General features: G+C 44.2%; 1 protein-coding gene across 2 annotated transcripts in view; it reads right to left on the reverse strand.

Moving 5' to 3' along the window:
• sema6bb (sema domain, transmembrane domain (TM), and cytoplasmic domain, (semaphorin) 6Bb) overlaps positions 1-16,696 on the reverse strand; it is a 132,834-nt gene that overhangs the window by 74,126 nt on the left and 42,012 nt on the right. For both annotated transcript variants that reach the window (XM_004552702.2, XM_076880006.1), the window contains exons 2-3: positions 2,239-2,366; positions 928-1,042 (exon numbers count right to left, since the gene is read on the reverse strand). In XM_004552702.2, coding sequence (XP_004552759.1) covers positions 928-1,042; positions 2,239-2,347 — 224 coding nt within the window. In that variant the 5' untranslated portion in view covers positions 2,348-2,366. The remainder of the gene's footprint in view (positions 1-927; positions 1,043-2,238; positions 2,367-16,696) is intronic.

The raw sequence follows: 16,696 nt of genomic DNA on the forward strand, positions 1-16,696 counted from the left end.
TCCCACGCACAACGGACACTAATGTTTTTGTCACTTTTAATGGAATCAAACTCAAAGGTCAGTACTTCCACGCTTTGAACGCTGCACGCTCATACTCTCTCCCGCACTCGATATGTTATCCACTGTTGATCTGCACACAGCTGTTGTCACAAACGTCGCACTTGCTTACGTCACTGTCATGAGACATTCTCGCAAAAAAAAAATCACGGTTTTAGTAACGCAGTAACGCAGCGTTCCTATGGGAAAGTAACGGTAATCTAATTACCGTTTTTGCAATAGTAATCCCTTACTTTACTCGTTACTTGACAAAAGTAATCGGATTACAGTAACGCGTTACAAGTAACGCGTTACTGCCCATCTCTGGTGATAACAGGCAGTCCAAGAGATTTTAAAACCCCAGGTAAGTGACATAATGTACATTAGTATATACACTGATCGGGCATAACATTATGACCATCAAGGTGTGCAAAAGTTGCGAGGTGGAGTCTCCATGGATCGGACTGAGATCTGGGGAATTTAGAAGCCAAGTCGACACCTCAAAAGCAACGTTGTGCTCCTCAATCGTTCCTGAACGATTCTTGCTTTCAGCACATTATCCACAGTGATCAAGGAGCACCGTTCACCTCTGTTCCTTCATTGAACCACTTTTAAAAGATACTGACCCCTACGGACCGAGAAGACCCTGCAAGACCTGCAGTTTATAAGCTCCAAGTCATATAGCCATCACAGTTTGGCCTTTTTTCAAACTTGCTCATTCTTCCTGCTTCTAACATCAACTGTGAGGACAAAACGTTCACCTGCTCCCTGATATATCCACCCACTAACAGGTGCCACAATGAAGACATAACCAGTTATTCACCTAGCAGCAGGTACAGGCCCGATTGGTACATCTACACGTGTGTCTGCATGTGTGTGTGGGTCGCGTACCTCGCTCCGATGTAGAGCGTCCGATTGACCTGCAGGATCCTCTGGACGTGCAGAGGCTCTTGTCTCAGCCACGTTTTGTGCGGTCGGCCCAGAAACACGGGGTATCTTCTCACCACTGTCAGAAAATCAAACAGAATGGCTTCTCTGAAACGGACATCCATCTTTGCCAAAAGTACTCAGCATAAAAGTGGTTTTGTGTTAGTTTGTTTTGACAGTTCAGCCTCAGTAACAGGTATTCAAGGTGAAGTGGAGAAAGCATTTGAGATCTGCATTTGAAAGCACAGCTGACGCGCTACTTTAAATGTACCGAGACACGGAGGGGAGCGTAGACAAATAATCTGAAAATGAAAGATGTCTGATCTGCACCTCATATGTCATTATATTCACAAGTTTTTGTTTGTTGGCTGATTGAGATTCACTTTTGATGGATTGTTCATTTACATGCAGCCTTTTGTTGACAAGTTTGGCAATGCATGTTCTGCCGGCTGATTCGGATAATTCAAAAAGACAGAAACAAATATCAGAAAGGTAAATGATCAGTGCTGTACATCGAGGAAGAGGAAGGGAACCGAAGATGGAAGCAATAAAACATTTCCAGTCATGCTGCACCACAGATTTCTAAGGAAAGCTGGTATATTTCTATCTGATATTATTTCATGTGCTCAGCACAGTCTGCTTTTTTCTTTTCATTTCTATATTTTTCTTCTTCTACTTCATTCCTATCCTGTATGTCTTATCTTTGCTCCGGTTTCTGCATCACTCTGACCCGCTGTGATTGGGCCTCTGACTTCTGTTTCCACTTATACCTGCTGTAAACGACAGCTGTTGGGTCTACTGCAGCCTAGCCAATAGGCAGCACCCAGTAGTCAGACACGTCTACGCTCAGCTGTTCATTATTGATATACAAAGAAGGGCCTGGACTTAGCTGGAAAACCACCGGTCAATATTATTGAACTGCAGTCAATCTAGATCAGGGCTAAGCCGGAGACTGCAGAGCCGATACGGAGCCACAGAGTCTGAGCGTTCGAGGGGCCGTATCTCTCAAGGGTCTGAGCTCATGTGTGGGAAAGTCACGAATGCGAGAGCCCCTTCCACGGCTTCAGTCTCATTCCCGAGCGTGACCCCACGCTTCAACGCGTTTTGTGTGAAATCTCCACAGCCACCATCGTGACCTTAACCCTTCGCCGTAGCCTCCCCCCTCATTCATCACCATGCGCATTTGGCTGTAACCCAACACTTCACATCATGTCATGGGTGAGAGAAATGCAACGGAGGAAAAGGGAGTAGGAGCGAGAAAGCGAGGGGTCAAACCTTCTGTAGGGATGAAGTTCAGGGGCCCTGGTTCCTCCGGGAAAGCCGAGCTAGCCGTTCGCAGCAGCCAACACAGCAGGAAGAAGTAGGAAGGGGCCACAGCTGCCATAGCAACCCAACTGCAGAGTCTGTGGAAATAGAAAAAGGGAGAACTCGGGTGAGGTGTGGTAGACACATTCACTAGCAGGCTAGTTCTCTCGAGTTCATCTTTGTATTCACACAGCATCTGCGTACAGGAGAAGTGTCCAGTCAGCCACCTCTCACTGTGGCATCACCACATCAAACATCACATCACAATGACACATCCAAATCCTACGGGAAAGAGACATCAGAGGAAAAAGAGAGGTTGACATCCTGTCAAAAACAGAGGACAACGTATGTCCCATACACCGATCGATAAAACCCTCTGTGGGCATAAAGGGAGAGAGACAGGCTCGATACGCGTCACGTATTATCCAGTATGAGAGACAGAGAGAAAGAGAAGTGGTGGTTTACTTAAATGAAATGCTTTCCAGTGACGCAAATCATTTTTCACCGGGCAACACCGAGACTTGTAGGTCTAGAACGTAATTCATGTGGAAATACAAATGATACCCAAATGAAGTTAGCCTACACAATCCATCTGCAAAACGATGGCTCCAGCACTTAGCCTTGAAGGAGGAAAGCACTCAGAATTGATATCGACTTAAACCGCAAACCTCAAAAGGTATGACGAGCTGGCTACCCCCCCCATCTCTGTTTGTGAGACTGAGCTGCCAGAGAGAACTTTATAAAGTTGTTATAGTCTTAAGATCTGACTCATCTGTAATTATAGTAAATTTCCTGCCTTGCAATAAATTGTGTTTTCAAAGGAATTCCACAGAAACACGGCAGTTTACAAAGCCCCACAGCTCCACACTTATCTCATGGCGTCATTTGCTTTGAAAATCTCGCGGGGAGGCAGTCCCCTCCACCCCCACCACTGCAAACACAAAGCATTTTCTTTTACAGTGATGCACAATTGCAACATCTAACAACACCTGACATTTGAATCTGGATTTCTTTATGCAAAATGCTTTAACATTTGCCTGTGGTCACAGGCGCGCATGGTGTAACGCTGACTGTACAGTGTTGTTATATCTGCTGTTGTTTCCATCAAAGGGCATCGGTGATGCTCATTTCCACCTCCATGTTTTTATCGCTGACTTTTACTAGAGTAACTTGAGTGCATCATTCCCTGTTAAAAAAGTCATCACGCCTCAGTTCAGGTGACCGTGAGCATCACCTCTTCCCCTCTGCCAGTGCCAAACAAACCTCCTCAAACCACAATCATGACAAATGTGATGCATACACTAACACCAGCAAATAAAAAAATACTACATTTCCAAAAACCTGCAGTCATGTGATACAGAAAGCCCTGCTAATCAAATTCACTTGATTAAGTGTGAGCACCTCTATAAAAGCAGCGTCTGCAGTTTGTTGGTCTGTATGTGTTAACGCAGTCTTCCTAGAAGGAGACATCTGTGCACTACTCAGAAATAAGAACTCAATCTGAGACTGTACAGGCCTCAGTCAGCCTGTTAAACTTAACATTCATCATCAGTACAATTAGAAACAGACTGAACAAGTGTGGCTTATTTGGAAGGGTTACCAGAGAAACTCTGCTCTCTAACACAGGGGTGGGGGAACTCCAGGCCTCAAGGCCCAGTGTCCTGCAGGATTTAGATGTGTCCTTGATCCAACACAGCTTATTTAAATGGCTAAATTACCTCCTCAACATGTCTTGAAGTTCTCCAGAGGCCTGGTAATGAACTAGTTATTTGATTCACGTGCGTTGACCGGGTGAGATCTAAAAGGATGATCTGATATCGTCGTGTTGGTGTTGTGGCCACATCATCATAATAAATGTTGTTCCAGGTTTAACATTGCAAGTGACCAATCACCAGAGATGGGCAGTAACGCGTTACTTGTAAAGCGTTACTGTAATCCGATTACTTTTTTCAAGTAACGAGTAAAGTAAGGGATTACTATTGCAAAAAAGGTAATTAGATTACCGTTACTTTCCCATAGGAACGCTGCGTTACTGCGTTACTAAAACCGTGATTTTTTTTGCAAGAATGTCTCATGACAGTGACGTAAGCAAGTGCGATGTTCGTGACAACAGCTGTGTGCAGATCAACAATGGATAATATATCGAGTGCGGGAGAGAGTATGAGCGTGCAGCGTTTAAAGCGTGGAAGTACTGACCTTACTTTGAGTTTGATTCCATTAAAAGTGACAAAAACATTAGCGTCCGTTGTGTGTGGGAAGAAAACTTCTTTTTACAGCGAAAAAACTCCCCTAAACTTCCAAGCAAGCACCGAGTGCGCTACCACGTAATGGGAAACTCACAGAGAAACTCGCGGATTCTTCCACTGACCGCTGCAGCACACCTGCACCACGGTAAACCTCCGCATACCCCACTCCTGCCTTACAGGTGAAAATAGAGCAAAAGGGCCGCTAGTCTTTGACTTTATTTATTTTCTGATGTGTTTTATTTGCATCTATTTGAAAGACTGAGTGTAAACACAAAAAATATTTTATTTTATGTGCTGGAATGTGCAGAAAATAGGTTTAAATATAAAACAAATTTCTTCCAGTCAGAGAATGTTGCATATAATTACATTTTTGCTTCAGGCATAAAGTTAAAAGATTAAAACTAATAAAACAAGTTAAAAAAAAAAAAAGAAGAGACTTTTCCATTTGATTACATTTTGTATGATGGATTATGTAGAAAAAGTAGAATTGGGCTGAAAGATCTATCGCTTTATCACCTATTCAGGTTGTAAATCGTGTATTTAAAAAGTAGCTAAGTAACTAAGTAATTAATTACCTTTGAAAATAAGTAATCAGTAAAGTAACGGGATTACTTTTGGGGGGAAGTAATCAGTAATTAGTTACTGATTACTTTTTTCAAGTAACTTGACCAACACTGCCAATCACATTGTTGTGACATAATACTTTTGCAAGCCAAGGGCTTCATTCATTTATGAAATTCCAATTTTGCAAGGACAATATGTATAATGTTTACCGTTTATTAAAGAACAGTATCCTGAAATGCAAAGAATTCAAATTGCTGGATCAGCGGACAGAGGCGGTTTCTCACAAGTTAAGTAGATTTTTTTTTACGGCGTTTTTTTCCGAAGTCGCAAAAGTATGACATCACAACAATTTGATTGGTCACTTGCAATGTTGAACCTGGAACAACATTTATTATGATGATGTGGGACCAACACCGACACGAGGATATCAGATCGTGCCGTCTAAAATCTGCAGGACACCAGCCCTTGAGGCCTGGAGTTGTTACCCCTGCTCTAAAATAAGCACGACAGCACAGCTTAGAGTTGTACAAAACGCAAGACTTCTGGAACGATGTCCTTTGGACCTACAAACCAGAGTGGACCTGTTTGTCCATGATGCACAGCAGCACATTTGGAGAAAACCAAACACCTCATACTGACTGTGAGCACGGTGGTGGAGGGATGGTCTGATCTTTATAAATGAAACTCAAGTGAATGATCTCCTCTGTATATCTGGAGTTCTAGAGTTAAATGCGAGGCTAAAGCTTGGACTAAACTGGGTCATCAACAGGACAAAGATCCCAGCACACAGCAGCAAACCTCAAACACAACGGCTGACAAAGAATCGCTGGTGGTGGACCTTCAGGGACCTGCGCATAAACGAATGCTGCAAACCTCAACGAGCTGAAGCAACGCTGTGAAGAAGCATCTCCCAGATGTCCTCCACAATAATGTGAGAGATAAATTCACACAGAAAACCATCGCTGCAACTTACTGCTGCTAAAAGTTGGTCTACAATCATGCGAGTACCTATGTGGTAACCTAAACATCATCAGCATTTCAGTGGACAGCACAGTACACGAGGTTGTGGAGGTTTTGGTAAAACTAACCAGCAGTTAGTTCACTGTAATGTTTGTGTTAATGAAAGAGAAAAGGCTGCACGAGCCTCGGTCTGTAGTCACCGTCAGTCTCTCTCCTACACACGCCCTCTTTTTCCCAAAGGATACAAGCAGCCATTGTGCAGCTCATCTCTTTAATGGAGTCTCAGACATAACCTTATCGGGACATATAATCTTTATGGGACATTTCTCAAATTCCCCGCACTGACATCAGAATAAAAGTGAAAGGAATGCTAATTACTCAACACCCACAAGCAAATTACGGGAGACGAAGGGGAAAAGAGTCAGAGGGAGAAGAAAGGAGGTCATGGGGTAGAGAGAAAGAGAGAGAGATGGAGTGGGAGATAAGTGGGAAAGAGTAAGAAACAGGGAGAAGATGAGAAGTCAGGAAGCCAGTATATCCAATCAGAGATTCTATTGTTTCTGCTATTAATAATGTATGAATAAATGCCAGGCGGTATGCATTCGATTAGTATAATTAGACACCCAGGGCTATACAATTTCATTGGACAGCAGAATAAGTAGGTACACCAGTATTAAACCAAGTGTGTGTGTGTGTGTGTGTGTGTGTGTGTGTGTGTGTGTGTGTGTGTGTGTGTGTGTGTACACATGCAAATGGTTCTGAGCCAAAGCATCTCCGTAATTATGACAAATGGCAACAGCCAGTCCATTCAGCAGCATCGCTGCATGATGCAAGCTGTACAGTGCTATGCCATTATCATTGAACCAAGCATACTACAAGTCACATATACATTTTGCCATTTGTAGGAGACACTAATCCGAAACATTCAACCCCAGGGTGCTATAGCGCTCCGTGTTTAAAATTAAAATGGCAGTAGATGTCACTGAAGTCATATTGCAGTTGGCACATCGTGTGGACTCTCTGGATTACAAAAAAAACCCAAACTACACTGTCAGTGGAAAATTGTCAGCTCTTGCACCGCGGGGGTACTGTTCCAATGTTGTGACACATAAATAAATACAGGGACTGAGCTGGATTGTGGGAACAATCCCAAAAGCCCTTCTTGGGTGCCAAATAGTTAACACAGATAGCAAATGACAACTGTGGAGGAAAAACGCAAACATTAGCTGGTCAAGCTTACAGTAAGTCCGAGTGCTCTCAACTCAGCAGCACAGCTGAGTTTCCACAGAGTCGTTGGTCTGTGCGACTCAAACGTCGTCTCAGACCGATTCGATTGGGTTTTTAGGCAGGTCATTTTCAAGCTGTCAAAAAGGTGGGGACGGGGTGGTGGGTGTAGTGTTTAGGTATCTCCCCGGAGCTCATCAACGCCGACCCAGAATGATTTCCTCTGTGGCCGACTTATATAACAAATCACCAGCCAATCAATGATATCTACAGTCTTAAGCAAAGCCCTAATGAAGACTAATGCCAATCTGATAAGGACTCAAGAACACAGACTTGAAAGAGAAGAGGAAACACTCAGACGGGGAGTGTCGAGTTGGATGCTGGTTATAGATAGATACTGACCCTCTGCTGCAGGGGTCTGGGTACTTTGCATGCAAATAGAACACCTCCTCATCAAATGAAGACGCTAATATGCTCTGAAATGCTTTTGTCACTTATTACCATTGCCATGGCTCTCGCTTCCTCCTCTCCTCGGTCCAACTTTTCTTCTTCCCTTTACCATCTCGTTATGCTCTCGCTTCTCTCCCGCGCTGCCTTAACCCCAGTCTTGATGATGTGCATGTTCTCATTGTGCTTCTATCGCACAGCTGTGAGGTACTCGCGCTAAAAATTTGGATGAAGAGTTGAAAGAAACCCGAGATTATGCGTGTCCTAGATATAGCGAAAATGGTAATGAAATGGAGCGGTATTAATGGGAACACAGCGGTGGTGGTTTGGGTATTTATGATTGAAATATTTAACAGGGAGGGTTTTGAGTATTATGCAGGGGTATCAAACAGTACTCAAGCAGTAGTCTATAATATAATCCTTTTTCACACTGGTCGCATTGAAAAGCCTGCAGAGGAAGAAGGAACACAAATGCGATCTATTTCGACTCAAATCCTATTATTACCATTTTATGAGGCAAATTTTTCTTTTTGACAAAAATGTGGTGTTTGCAGGTAATGTGTGTATTTTTCCTGTAATAGCAATAGCTCATGTGATTACTTTGACATGTGATGCACGGCAAACGCTCAGTAACTGACCCACAAAGTATAACCTAGCTGCGCGCTTGTATGGTATTTCAGTTTCATTGCTTCCATCAACAAACTGGAGACTTTATACACTCGCCGCTTAGCACCAAATACCAGCAGGCAGCTGAAAAGCCAGATTTTTACTTACTGTAAGGAGTTAGTGGAGAACAAAAGCAAGGGGTGAATAGTGGATGTACTTGAAGGTGGACAGGAACACTACTCCATATAAACGCTCACTTTCTTCTACTCTGCTTGTGAACAACTTTTTCTATTTGCAAGCTGCTGCCCTCTTGTTACCGCTAAAGCTAACACTAGCGCTACCAGTGCCAGAAGCTTGTTTTCATTGTGAATAAAGGTCTGCAGATGTAACTCAGTGGAGACAACAAAAACGTGAAGGCTTTAACAGTGAAGTAACTTGTGTTAGAGGAGACACACACATGGAAAGAGGGATTAATGTTCCAAGAAGTACTCCTTCGCCTCAGGGCGAGCTACACCAGGTTGACCTTCAGGGTTTTGTACATGAGGCTGCTGCTACATGGAAAGGGATATAAAGCATGCAGCAGAGTATTTTGTGAATGTTCTACTTAAATATATCTCATAGATTTCCCAGGGGCCGGCCTAATTGTCATATTAGTGAAAGAGGAGAGGCTGCTTTATGGAGTGTGCACAATCAATGACAGGTGATAGCCCGATGCTGCTTGGATCTCCTTCAGTCAGGATTCAATAAGCAGCGGGGTTGTGTGGAAGTAAGGGAATGAAAAATAAGACGTGAGAACGGAGGCTCAGGAGGGAGGGTTTAAGGCAAAGATGGAAACAAACTGCAATGAAACAAAATGAGGCTGGAGAACAGAGAGGACAAGGCAGGACAAAGAAGAAGACAAAAATAAGGCACCGCAGGGAGCGATGAAGGGAACCAGAGGTGAAAGAGAAACAAGCGAGGCATTCAAACGGAGACGAGGAGTCACACCGGAAATACAGACGGCGAAACCAAAGAATGTGCGGAATGAGAGAGACAAAGAGAGGATGAGCGTCGCCAGATTTATCTTCACCCTGAGCCAAAAGCAGACTAGTGGGAAGAACTTATGGCTCTGCACTTTTCTGGTTTTCAACTCATCTCAAGCGATGACATCTTTCTTTATCTCTTAACGTGCACATCTAAGTAACATACTGGAAAAACATGTGCTAACGTACCATAAACATGCTAATGGATTATCAGACTGTTATATTAATCTGTGTACCCCTGAGACCCCGACCTTTTAAAGTCAGTGATTCAGTGTATTGAAGACATAATTAACTAGACGAACAACTTCCTGCAAATCAAAGACAAAACGCTTGTTATTAGGGCCAAGCTTAAAACGTGACAGGAAACTTCTCTAGAAACACACAAAGGTCATAAATCTGAGCGGTATTGTTGATTGCAACCTTATGTTTTATGGCAAAGCCTCAAAATGTTGGCTTTTGTGGCCCTGTTTTTCTTCCTGTTGCAGGGTTTTGTAAGACCCAGCCCCCCGTGTTTCTTACTCATTACATTTCCCAAATGTGATTATGACTCTTTGTCTCTTTATTCGCTTGCTTGTTCCTCTTTTATAGTTACTTCCTGTTCACTTTCTTGTGTTTCGTCTTATTCCTGCCTTTGTGATTGTCTGGCCTCTTTGATTAATTTCACCTGCATGTTGTTCCCTAATAAGTTTCCTGTGTATTTTAATTCCAGCCCTTCCTTTATTTAAATGTCAGTCCTTCTGCTTTCTTATCTGCTCGCGTAGCCTGTAATTTTGGTTTTTGCTTTTCATTTTCTTCCTCTGCACTTTTCTGCCAGGACCCTGCAGTGCCTTCACTTCTTCTTCTCTGTTTCATTTAAGTGTATGCATTTATGTGTTGTGTTTGATAGATGTGGGCATACCTGATTAATGCTAAAGGGAAGATCATGAAAAAACTATTTAAGGGTAGTACAGCTAAGGTCAGATAACTAAAACAGCGTGAAATCAAAGAGTGGACGTCAGAATTATCCTTTAGGCACCAAATGTTTAAGGATGGTGGGATGATGAACTCCTGCTCTATTATGGCTGCAAAATTCCTGCAGCGGCTGATTCCTGATAAGAAAACAGAAACGTAAAAGCATCACACCTGCTCCCGGAGCTCATATTTCCCTCATTGGGCTTCTGATTAATTACAGACATGATTAATATTGGACTTTTTCAACACAGTAGCATTCGGCCAATCGGGTGCAAGCTCATTTTTACAAGACTTAAATCAAAAGCAGTTGTGTTTCGATCTGTTTTTTAATTTTATTTTACTGAATATTCAACGGGCTCCAACATCAACAGTGTAAATAACAGATTGGAAACATTTGTTTTCCCCGTGGTTGTTTTTCTCTTTAAACTGTGTTGTGTTTAAACCGCGTAGGGTTGTTCTCCGAGTCTCTGCCGGAATAAAACCTCGTACATTATGTTCTTGCGCTTTTGGGAAATGCACCTTAAATCTGCTGTGCTCGCTCAAGACAGCGATTCCCTCTCTACCATGCTGACATACAGCACGTACGCCGTACACTTTAGATGACATGCAAACAACAAAACACACCTCCTTTGGGCATTGTGCCTCCTCCGAGCCCGGCCACTGTCTTGCCTCCTCTCTCTCTTCCAGGGCTAATGTAAACATTATGTCGGAGTTCCCTCCTCTGCAGTGAAACACACACAACTTCTTCTTGGGACTTGAGTGACCCGCGGTCTGTTTACTAGAAATTTGCATCAGCATGAAATCCCAGAGCCGTAAGAAAGACAAAAATCACACACTTTTAAAGGAAGAGAGGAAGAAAGTCAAAGTGGTTAAAGAAGAGAGAAAGGGGAGGCGGTGTACAGAGTCAATGAAAAATGAAGAGTGACCTTTTTCCACAGAACACTGATTTTCCCATGTGCTGACAAAACGGCAAAGATTTATGTGGTGAGAAATATGTGCAGCATGAGCAGAAGGACAAAACGTTTCTTTAACACTCCTCTTTTATCAGACTCGAATCATGAGAATGTCTCCTCTGTCTCTGCTACCTGACTACTCCCGTGGTTAGTACAGTATCTCCTTTGTGTGTCTAATAGATGTATAATTTCAAAGGATTTAAAGGTTGGAGCTGGAATAAGATAATCTTTGACTCTTTCCTCTTACACGTGGATGTGCTCCTATTAACGGGTGAGAAGGAGCTCGATGAAAGACCGCATGACGGCGCACAAATGTAATACTTGTAATAGCTTATTGTTGATGAATGGATATCTTTGAGTTTTTCTGAGCTCTCCCCAGAGTTGTGTCGCTGTCATTAACCTTCACAGTCCTTAAAAATTACAGCTGTGAAGACATCAGGAGACAGTCACAATCTAGAAGGAGCAGAACAAAGAATTTGCAGCGCTGGCTGGCTGCCGACGTCTGCGGGTTAATTATAGGTTTGCGTTTCAGGAGGACTCTCCAACGAAACCCGCAGAGATAACGCTTTTATTCTTCTATTTTCCATCCAGCGTGTTACCTCTCCGTGCTCAGCACACCTTTTTGCGTCTGAGCACCTCTCGCCATGGTGGACATCAAAACAGCGACGCATAAAACACGGAGAAACGTGGTGTCACATCACAACAGCAGGGATAGCCCTGACCTTTTGGCTTCCCACCAGTTTACAGCCATCATTAGCAGGGCAGAGATCAGGGGCCAAGGCCATAAATCAAACTCAAACATCCATGTAGGAGAAACCCAGCTATACTGCAGTAAAAATGAAAAGAAAACACACTCTCAGACCGGTGGGAGTCTAAAAGTAACTGCATCCATCAGGACTCGTGGCTCCATAAAGTCAGTAAAGAAAAAACATAAGTGGCGATAATCTCCAACATGGTTAGAACAAAATACAGAAACCTCGCTAATGGCAATAAGAGGTTCTGCAGCATGACAGGACCCGGCTTGATGTGATTATTCTGGAAAAAACCCACAAAGGACATGTATTATCCTACACAAACACACAGAAGTAACTCGACGGGGCAGCATGCTCCCATCTGGAGACTGCTCGGCCTTTCTGCTTTTGAATCAGGAGAGCTGGATTTATCGTAATGGCAACAAGCGACTGTCAGGGGGCGAGTAGGGTCACACGGCAGGAACAAAGCAGGACACTTTAAATGGAGGACAATCCTCACTTTTTTGCACAGTAACACTTATTTGAAAGCGTGCTTTCCATAAACGATGCTGCTGCAAGCGGTGAATTCCTGAAGTCACAGAAACAACAAACGCTGAAAGTGGTGTCTTACAGATACACGAGGACAGACATCTTGAGCTCTGAGAGAAAAAGATCCCCCGTAACTTTAAACTCTGGTTTGCACAGTCGTGATGTACAGAGTAACACGACAACTAATCACACGCATTGGATGACAAACCGTGTGAGAAAGGACAAAGACGAGAAACACGGTGGTCTCTGAAGAAAGACAAATCGCAAGAATCTTAGACCTCTCTAGCATACGTCCTTGCCCTGTGCAGGAAGCCTGCACTGTTTGCTTTCAAGGATGAATGCTAGAGTTAATGATGAAATAATTCAGCGAGCAGAGCAGCTATACAGGCCACACGCTATAACATCCAAGAATAATGTTCCCTCAACTGTGTCCAGATTTTTTTTTTTTCTTTTGCAAATGTTGCAGGAAATCATCTCGTCAAAGGCGCCGCTGTGAACGCCCCCATCATAAACAGCTTCTAAGAGACAGGGGCGCACTGCAGAGTATCTTCTCTCAGCAGACGGCTGACAGATCAGGCCTGGCACCAGTAAAGATATAAAAAAGAAGTGTACCTGCAAGTCCTCAGCTTTTGATTTCACATTGACACTCGCACACACGCATGTCCCTGTGCGCAAAATCAGCATACACTCGTTCTCCAGGATTGGACTCACACACGCATCTCCTTCCTCCTCCTTCTGACCCCCTCTCCTCACCTCCTTTGTCCTCTCCCTCCACCGATCAGCCAGAAATTCCAGTGTGAGTTCATGCACTACAGTAACTCTGGGTTCCACTTTCTGCTCTGGCCTTCCCTGTTGCTTTGAATGTCACACCTCACACACACACACACACACACACACACACACACACACACACACACACACACACACACACACACACACACACACACACACCGTGATGTCAATCAACAGTCGTCTCCAGCTGACGACTGTGCACACAAGGCAGCTGTGAACAAAGACACACTGCTCTGTGTGTGTCGAGGAGCAGCTCCAAACTCAAAACAAACAAACAGAAATAAACACACGCGCACACACATGCATTTTCATTGCATTGCAGGCATAACTCCAAGGCCTGGCTTTGTGCAAGTTTGATCCCCCTCACCATGTCTGAGGAGCATGTTAATCGGCGGAGGAGGCTGCCAGCTCAGCCGTATACGTCTATCTCTCTTGTTCTTACTCCCCGTGTTTCCGTCTCCGCCTCTATCTGCATCTATTCTCTCCAATCTGTCTTTGCTCGAATCAAACCTGCACCTCATTGTATTTATCTCGCATTCCTCTACTTCTCCTCCTGTTCTCGCTCGAGCTCTCGTCCCATCACAACAAATCATGTCTGTCTTTTCGCTCCTACATTTTAATGCACCCTCCCACCCCACGGGGTTAGACTGATGGGATTTAAAATACTAAAGAATGGATGGCTTATTTAGAAGAGGCCGGGTGAAGATAGCTCACTTTTACCCACCCGCCTGACATCTTATTGCCCTCTTCTTTTTCCCTCCCTCCCTCGTCAACCTCAGGTCTCTGCCACCTCCGTGCTCTGATGGTTTGGCGTGTGTTTGTGCTGAAGTAGATTTGGTTCCGGTGACTGGATGCGGGTGAGTAGCTGTGGGATGCTGGATGAGTTTCACAGGACGGGTTTTTATAGAATGAGCTTTGAAAGCTGAAGGGCAGAAAGAAAGAGGAAGGGAAGATGGCAAGAGCAGAGGGTTGTGTGGAGAGGCATACAGCAGCTTTGTGTGTGCAGAGACACTTCTCAACTTAAAGTCACAAGGCAGGGGAGTGAAAGGAGGTGGTCAGCTCATGAGTGCAGACACTGATAACAATGGTGAGACAGATGACAAGGGATTGGAGCAAAGTGGGGGCAGAAGAGAGGAAATTAGAAGAGAAGAAGAGCCCTAAGTGCAGTCAATTTAGCGACCAGATCATTCAACAGTGTCACATGTGAAAAGCGGATGCACAAAAGAGGGCCTTTAGCCTTATTAAACAATAGCGCAGAGACACAAATTAAAGAGCTGTAGTTCGCTCGACCTGAATCACCCGGGCAGGCGGTCAAAGATGATGTCTTCTGGCTGTCCTCATTTCTTTATGTTACCCCACAAGGCTCACGGGCTTGGCCTCCATTCTTAAAAGTAAATGCATTCACATGACACACTTCACAGATAACATCCCAGCGGGGCTTTTCTCTGCTCACTCACCCAGCAACATCCACTCATATTTGCATAAAACGGGCTCAATCGCCTCCTCGCTGGTGTACGTGTTTGGCGATGTTTCATTTGCAATCCGCCACCTTCCACGGCAAATACGAGCGATGAAAGCCGTTTCCTTTGGAAGTAAAAGCCACCCTGCCTCGCACATCAACTTAATTCAGTAAAAACATGTGCAGGGAAATACAGGGGTGAGCTCGCACCTTACAGCTCAGGTGAGCTCTGCAGGACATTCACGGCACTGACTGTGCAGTGCAGGCTGGAGTACAGAACATTCTCAAGGATACGTGAGCTGGAAGGCTGTACGGGGAAGCGATTGTCTCTGTGTTACCTGTCATGAAGTCAGTGGAGAGGAATGAGGCAGCTCATCTGGGCTTTTAAAAAGCCACATAACAAAAACAAGAATCTAACACACGGCTCCATCAGCCCTCGCGCTCCTCGCCCCATTAAAGCCCTGGACTTTGTGCTCCTTCCATTCCAGCAGAATACTAGACATTACTTTGTTCTCTGAATACCACAGTAAGTGGTTCATTCATTGATTGGTGTTTCTGGGGGCTTTCGAGCACCAGGGTATAGGAGACAGGAGACGAGCCCCCTGCTGCAGCTGTTGACAGTGGCTGCCATTTGAAAACAACTGAGGAGAGGACAAACAGCGAGGTGCTGAAGTAATTCGCCCGGACTGGATTCGGGAGAATTTGTATTCTGCTGAGTGACAGACTGCACTGAGTTTGGAAAAAGCGTTCAGATTTGCAGCTCCTTCGCCTGGAATCAGCTGCAGGATCAACGAACACTAAAGAGCCACTTCACCTGCACGCCATCAGCTTTTACTAATTCTTTATGCACAGTGAAGTTTGCACATTTTGGTTGTTTCTGTATGAAGAGAAATTTGCCTCAAAAATGTTACAAATGTGTATGATATGATCCACATCTTTAATGAGTTTCTATCCTGGTTAAATGAAATAAAAAAAACAAATTCTAACAATCTGTACGAACAAAAAGATCATTCACGTGGTTCACATATAAAGCACCTGCATGAGCCACATCTCTTTAAGACCCGCTTGTTCTACTTCTGCTAAAGTTTACAGCACTGTTGAGAGCGGCTCTGAACAGCCGTGAGAAAATGTAAATGTGACGGGTGTAGGTGGATCTACTTAAAGCTGCAAACGCCTCTAAAACAGAGCACGGCCTCGGGCCGCTCTGCTCTCTGGACTGTCACAGATATCGTCAGCGTTGGTCTGCACGTAGGCTCGACTGGTAAAGGATCTAAACTCCTTACTGTGTGCTTCTCAATGACACAAATGCAGTAAGAGGTATTCTTGTCAGTTTATTACTGGGGAAAGAGCACCCAGTCCATTTAAGCAGCTTCCACTCCCACTCAGACAGCATCTCACACTGGGCAAAAACAAACCTCCCTGTGGGAAGTGAGTCACGTGATGCAGCGAGGCGCATGATGTTGAAACGCCTGATGTAAAAAGCTCTATATGAACTGTAAATCATGCAAAATTGAATAATGTATGGGTTCGTTTTCAGCTAATCAATTAACAGCAGGTGGCGGCGGTTGATTTTTTAAGCGTGCTGCTGCACGTCTCTTGATGTTTCGCCATCTCTCTTTATGCGGCCAGCCGTGCGTACCGAAATAAAAGCAAAACGCAGCTCGACTCGACTCGAATTTTTTAAATTAAACCTAACAAAAAAAAGTGACAGCAAAACTGTAAAGCAGTCAGACCACGGTCTAGAAAATACTGAGAAGCACCACGAAGACTTTGGCACACATGAAAGTAAAGAGCATGTGCTGTGTTGTCAGTGCACATGGCAATTAGAAGTGAAGCAATGCTCGGGGCCTGGATTGATCCAACAACAACAGCCAACAACAACCTGCCTGTTATTGACAGATCTCTGGGGTTTCGTTGCTGCATA

Source organism: Maylandia zebra, linkage group LG23, assembly GCF_041146795.1.
Source record: "Maylandia zebra isolate NMK-2024a linkage group LG23, Mzebra_GT3a, whole genome shotgun sequence".
Lineage (NCBI taxonomy): Eukaryota > Metazoa > Chordata > Actinopteri > Cichliformes > Cichlidae > Maylandia > Maylandia zebra.